Here is a 6156-nt window from a genome sequence, read left to right as displayed (position 1 = left end):
ACACACTTAATACGTTTTTTCTTGTTGATCTGGAATTCAAATTTTACTGGATGTTCTATTTTTTAATATTTAAATTTAATTTTTATTTTTAAAGACAGGGTGCCATTCTGTCACCCAAGCTGGAGTGCAGTGGTGTGATCATAGCTCACTGCAGCCTCCAACTCCTGGGCTCAAGTGATCCTCCTGCCTCAGCCTCCTAAGTAGCTGGGACTACCGGCATGTACCACTGTGCCTGTAGCTAATTCTTAATCAGCTAATTCTTAAAATTCTTAAAATTGTGCCTAATCAGATAATTCTTAAAAATTATTATTATGTGTAGAAACAGGGTCTTGCTATGTTGCCCAGGCTGGTCTCAAACTCCTGGTCTCAAGCAATCCTCCTGCCTCACTTTCCCAAAGTGCTGGGATTACAGGTATGAGCCACTGTGCCTGGCCATGGGTGTCCTGTATTTTTATTTGTAAATCTGGAAACCCTATGAGTAGTAGCTTGTACAAAAGTAGTGAAAGGCATTACAGATAGAGAAAACAGCATGTGCACACAGCATGAGCCCAGGATGAGAGGCAAGCGAGAAGCTGTTGGGTGGGAAAGTGCAAGTACTTCTGGAGACTGGAAACTAGGCTGGTGGGGGGTGCTGGGGAGGTGAAGCTGGAGAGGTCATGGGGGTCAGGGCTGGGTCTTGATAGTATCCTGGAGCTTGGGCTTTTTCCTGTGGACAAAGAGTGTGTCAGAATTTTAATCAGAGAAATAGTCCATTTGGTATTTTTATTTCTATTTGAAAAGTCATCTTAAAATATGCCTTTTATTTTTAGTTCTCTTTTTTCTAAGAGGTGGTATAGAAATCTTCATTTATTTATATAAAAATTATATTTATAGCCAGGAATATATTTATAATATAAATTATAAATTAATTAATGTAGTAATAAATGAACAAAAATTGTCAAGCCCAGTTTGACAGAGCCTTGCCTGGAGAGTGGGCAGATGTGACCGTCTAAGCGGAGGGGGAGGGACGGTGACCTTGGCCTCTCAGTTTGGGGCTTGGCTGAGGGTGTCTTCCTGGCTGCTTACGATAGGAACTGATCCTAGGATGGCCTAGTAAGAAATTACAGGGAGCAGAGTTTCCCTTCAAGGAAGGAAGAACATTCTAGTGGATTGTCTGAACTTGGTGACTATATCCCAAACAAGTAAAAGGGATGCTCCGTTAGCTTCTGTCAAGAATGGTGCAGAGGACCGGGTGCGGTGGCTCAAGCCTGTAATCCCAGCACTCTGGGAGGCTGAGGCAGGAGGATTGCTTGGGGCTAGGAGTTCAAAACCAGCCTGGATAACAGCAAAATCCCATTGCTCCAAAAAAAAAAAAAAAAAAAAAAAAAGCTAGGTGTGGTGGCCTGCATCTGTAGTCCCAACTACTTGGGAGGCTGAGGTGGGAGGGTTGCCTGAGTCCAGGAGGTCAAGGCTGCAGTGAGCCAAGGTCCTGCCACTGCGCTCCAGCCTGGGGAACAGAGTGAGACTCCGTATCAAAAAAAAAAAAAAAAAAAAAAAAAAAGATGAAGAGGGAGGGGTGCTTACTCTAAGAAGAGATGAAGAGATGGGGCTGGAACTTGCCTTCAATTCCAAATTTTTAAGATGCTTCCCAGACATTCCCAGAGTTCAGTTAGCAGGTCAGGCCAGTTCTTTAAAGAGTTAGAAAGGCTCAGGATTACACATCTACAGAGGCAGAATGCAGAAGAAGCTTGTCCAAGTAAGAGCATGACCAGGTTTCATGGCATCTGACAATGAATACCACTTTGGCCCTTTCAGACTTGCCTGAAAGTCTAAGGATGTGCCTCGAGTGACCCTACATGCTGAGAATTCACACTTATGAGCTAGCCAGGGCAGCTGGGCAGGCATTAATAGCTCCGTTTCACAGATGAGAACACTAAGGCCAGAGAGAGGAAGTGCGATTCCCATGAGTCACCCAGCCAGTGAGGAGCAGAGCTGAGGCTGTAGCCTGTGTCCGCTGACTGTGGGCCAGCATGATTTCCTTGGCATTGCCCCTGACCCACAGACACCCAGCTTCAGGCGGGAGCTCCCTCCCCAGTGCTGCTGGCTGAGGGAGAGCGAGCTGAATGTATCTTTGGAGAGGATGGCAGAAATCACTGATGATATGATAGTGGAACACAATGGGAACTGTGGCTGGGAAGGCTCCCCTCCCAGTTTTTCCAGGAGAAGCCAGGAAAAAGCTCTGCGTGTGGGAAGAGGCCACCTGGGAGGCACCTGGGGGGGCCCTCTGTGACCCTCTGTGGAGGCTGAAGAACTGAGAATGCCTCCTCAAGCTGGTGTTTTGAAGCAACAGAGGACGAACTTTCAGGCTTCATGCATGGGCATCTAGCAGTGTGGGAAAAGCAGAACTTTTGGGAAATGAGAAACATAAGTTAAAGCTGCATTTTGCCTCTGTTTATTTAAGCCATTCAAGAAGGAGGGAGGATATGTCTCCTGGCCCACAGTTCTCATACTCAGGAACCCTCATATCTGGGAGCTCTGTCATGTCAGTTGCATGTTTAAAGGGCCTTTGTTCTAGAACCTTCTGCTGTACACACAGGAGTGCATGCACACACACACTTGCCATTAGGAAAAGGGGGACTGGATTTTGAAGTGCAAAGAGTTGACAATAAGTAAAAGGACAAAAGTACTGTATGTACCTCTGCAATACAAAGTCTTCAGGCTGTTCTGCCTGGTGCTGTTATGCAGCATGTGAATTGCCCGAGAGGACGGGGGGCGGGCGGTCCCTCTCCCATATCCCAGGAATGGATTAAAGTCTCTCAGTGGGACTGAGGTCTTAGGGTCCTTCCTTTCCAGCTGGGTCTGGGAGGAGTCAGGAGTGCACTGGATTTAGGATTCTGGGGTCTTCTCCGAGACCCCAATCACACCGAGAGACAATCGTGTTCCCAGCAGGGGTCAGTAAAGCAGTAGGACCACTAGGGGTGAGTGGGGGAGGTGGCGACTGGAGGTGATCAAAGTCTACACGGAGTGACCAGACATAGGCAAGGTCTTCCCCTGAATGGATTTGTGAGATTTACTCCTGACTTGGGACTTCCAGGGCAGTCACCTGGACGAATTTCCAGCATTTAACCGTGGACAGACACAAGTCCTCCTGCCATTCAGGAAAACTGAAAACGTGAGTGAGCGGTCAGCTAAGCATGGCTTCAGAGGTGAGAGGATGTTATCTGCAAACACCCATCTTTGCAGTGAGCAAACAGACACATTTGGCTTGAAGCGGAGGGCCTGGCCCTAGGAGACAAAAAGACCCCCTACCAAACAGCATTTTTCTCTAAATGCCCCTTGAATTGAGACACAGTTGCCGGGTCTCCTGCGGTCTATTCTCTGTGAGGAATGTCTTCCTCAGCTCCACAGGCCGGCCTCACCAATTGTCTTGGGATTAACCCTTGGCCATCCCGATCTTGCTCTCTCTCTTTTCTGTGTCTTCCTTCCAGCCTCCATGTCACCTTTTGAGTGTCAAGGCATCTTCCATTGGCCATGAAATGACAGAGAAGTCATCCGTCTGCAGAAGCCTCCTGTGTGCACCGTGGAATCACCGTGTCTGTACGGGTACGATTGCTTTAAGAAAACAGCCCTGCTTCTTCACAAACTGTAGTCATTTCACTTGGAATCTGTCCATCAAGAAATTAGGTTCGCAGAGTCCAAAGCAAGCTCCCTAGAGCTTTACAAACAAGCTGGCCGGCAAGGCAGCGCGCCCTACAGTGTCTCTGTGGAGCGCTAAGATCTGTGACCCGTTTGCCACATGGGGTGTGCGCTCAGATTGGGCTATGAACATATCAGCCTCTCTCCACCCGCACTTAGGGACAGAAGATGTGGAGACTCCAGGAACTTCATGAACTATTTGCTGTGGTCTTCTGTCCCGGGATAGCCCAGATCTCACTCCCAGCTCTCCAGAGCTTAACCCTCCCTCTCAGGGGAATGTTTGAAACCTACGAAGAATTCTCAGGAATTCGAGGTAGAAGGTGGCAGAGAGACTTCTGTTCTGGGAGCTGTTGTGCTGATACCGTTCTCTTGGCGTCTGCCCTAGTGGGGACCCTTGGTTTTAACTTGAAGTTCCTGGACTGGTCTGACCTTAGCATGTGTGCCTGAGTGATGGACTTAGTATTTACACCAGCCACGCTGATAAGTGCACGTGTTTTTAATGTTTTGGCTTTCCACACCACAAACACACAGATGTGCTGTCGCCCGGGCTAGGACTTGAGTAGGTTTTTTCTATTTAAATATATATTATATATTTAAAAAAGTGTCCTCCCAGAGCTAATACCGTTGCTAGCAGCTCTTCCCGCCGCCACACCGGGCAAAGTCCATCCACTGCCCCAGTGTTGAGGGCCACCATGGGCGGCCCCACCAGGAGAGGTGCTGCTCACAGCAAACAGCTCCAACTGCGCTTTCGCCTCTCCTTCCAGGGAGCCCAGCCAGGCCCACTGGGGATTTACAAGCAGACCTCCCTCGCTTCAGCCTTCCTGACCCCCAGTTAGTTGGGAAACGACCTGTCCGCACCGCAGCCAGAGAACCGAGGAGAGGAGCCGCTAGTCTAAAGGTCTGTTGGTTGAAATTAGGAAGCAGTGTAAAGAAAAAGAAAAAAAAAGTTTGGGAGGCCAAGGCAGGAGCATCACCTGAGGTCAGGAGTTCGAGACCAGCCTGGCTGACATGGTGAAACCCCGTGTCTACTAAAAATACAAAAAATTAGCGGGGCCGTGGTGGCACGCGGCTGTAATCCCAGCCACTCGGGAGGCTGAGGCAGGAGAATCGCTTGAATCCGGGAGGCGGAGGTTGCAGTGAGCGGAGATAGCGCCATTGCACTCCAGCTTAGGCAATAAGAGCGAAACTCTGTCTCAAAAAAAAAAAAAAAAAGTCTTCATAATTTCATGGGTTTGCAAGTATGATCCAGGCTCCCCGCTTCTCTGCAAGCCAATGCGAGTTAATTACAGCGTCCGCCCTGGTCTCTCTCCACCCCACGCCGCGATCCATTCCCCTTCTTTTTTACCCTTGTCTCTTTCCTCCTCCCCCTTTTATTTACGTATTTTTGGTTTTGCTTTTTAAGGGGTGTTGAGCCGCGTCTGGTTCTAGTAAACCGAACCCGCTCGCGAGGGAGGCGATTGGCTCCCGCGCCGGTGACGGACGTGGTAACGAGTGCGGCTCGCCCCGCCGGGAGCTGATTGGCTGCGCGGGGCGGCTCCGAGGGCTCGGCCGTAGGAGCCCCGCGCACTCCAGCCCTGCAGCCTCCAGAGTCGGTGCCGCGCTCCCGCCGCCCCGCGCCTTCCTGCTCGCCGCGCCTCCCGGAGCCGGGGCGCACCCTGCCCGCAGCGCCGCCTCCCCGCCCGCGCCGCCTCCGACCGCAGGCCGAGGGCCGCCACCGGCTGGGGGGACCCGGCAGCAGCTTGCGGCCGCGGAGCCGGGCACCGCTGGGGACGGCGCCTTTTGTCCCCGGAGGTCCCTGGAAGTTTGCGGCGGGACGCGCGCGGGGAGGCGGCAGAGGCAGCCCCGACGTCGCGGAGAACAGGGCGCAGAGCCGGCATGGGCAGCGGGCGCAGCGTGGGGGGCCGCCGCGGGGCAGCCCTGGGCGTGCTGCTGGCGCTGGGCGCGGCGCTCCTGGCCGTGGGTTCGGCCAGCGAGTACGACTACGTGAGCTTCCAGTCGGACATCGGCCCGTACCAGAGCGGGCGCTTCTACACCAAGCCGCCGCAGTGCGTGGACATCCCCGCGGACCTGCGGCTGTGCCACAACGTGGGCTACAAGAAGATGGTGCTGCCCAACCTGCTGGAGCACGAGACCATGGCGGAGGTGAAGCAGCAGGCCAGCAGCTGGGTGCCCCTGCTCAACAAGAACTGCCACGCCGGCACCCAGGTCTTCCTCTGCTCGCTCTTCGCGCCCGTCTGCCTGGACCGGCCCATCTACCCGTGCCGCTGGCTCTGCGAGGCCGTGCGCGACTCGTGCGAGCCGGTCATGCAGTTCTTCGGCTTCTACTGGCCCGAGATGCTTAAGTGTGACAAGTTCCCCGAGGGGGACGTCTGCATCGCCATGACGCCGCCCAATGCCACCGAAGCCTCCAAGCCCCAAGGTAAGGCTGCCTCCTCCCACGTGCGCGAGCCACCCCCTGCATCCCCCGGCCGGGGCTGCAGG

General features: G+C 52.8%; 1 protein-coding gene across 1 annotated transcript in view; it reads left to right on the top strand.

Annotated features, from left to right (window-relative positions):
• Positions 1-5186: 5186 nt before the first annotated feature.
• The window catches only part of SFRP1 (secreted frizzled related protein 1), a 47564-nt gene continuing 46594 nt past the window's right edge, over positions 5187-6156 (top strand). The window contains exon 1 of the mRNA XM_024251077.3: positions 5187-6094. Within this exon, the coding sequence (XP_024106845.1) occupies positions 5551-6094 (544 nt within the window). The 5' untranslated portion in view covers positions 5187-5550. The remainder of the gene's footprint in view (positions 6095-6156) is intronic.

The sequence above is a fragment of the Pongo abelii genome, chromosome 7, assembly GCF_028885655.2.
Source record: "Pongo abelii isolate AG06213 chromosome 7, NHGRI_mPonAbe1-v2.0_pri, whole genome shotgun sequence".
Lineage (NCBI taxonomy): Eukaryota > Metazoa > Chordata > Mammalia > Primates > Hominidae > Pongo > Pongo abelii.
This window is presented reverse-complemented; position numbering and strand designations above follow the sequence as displayed.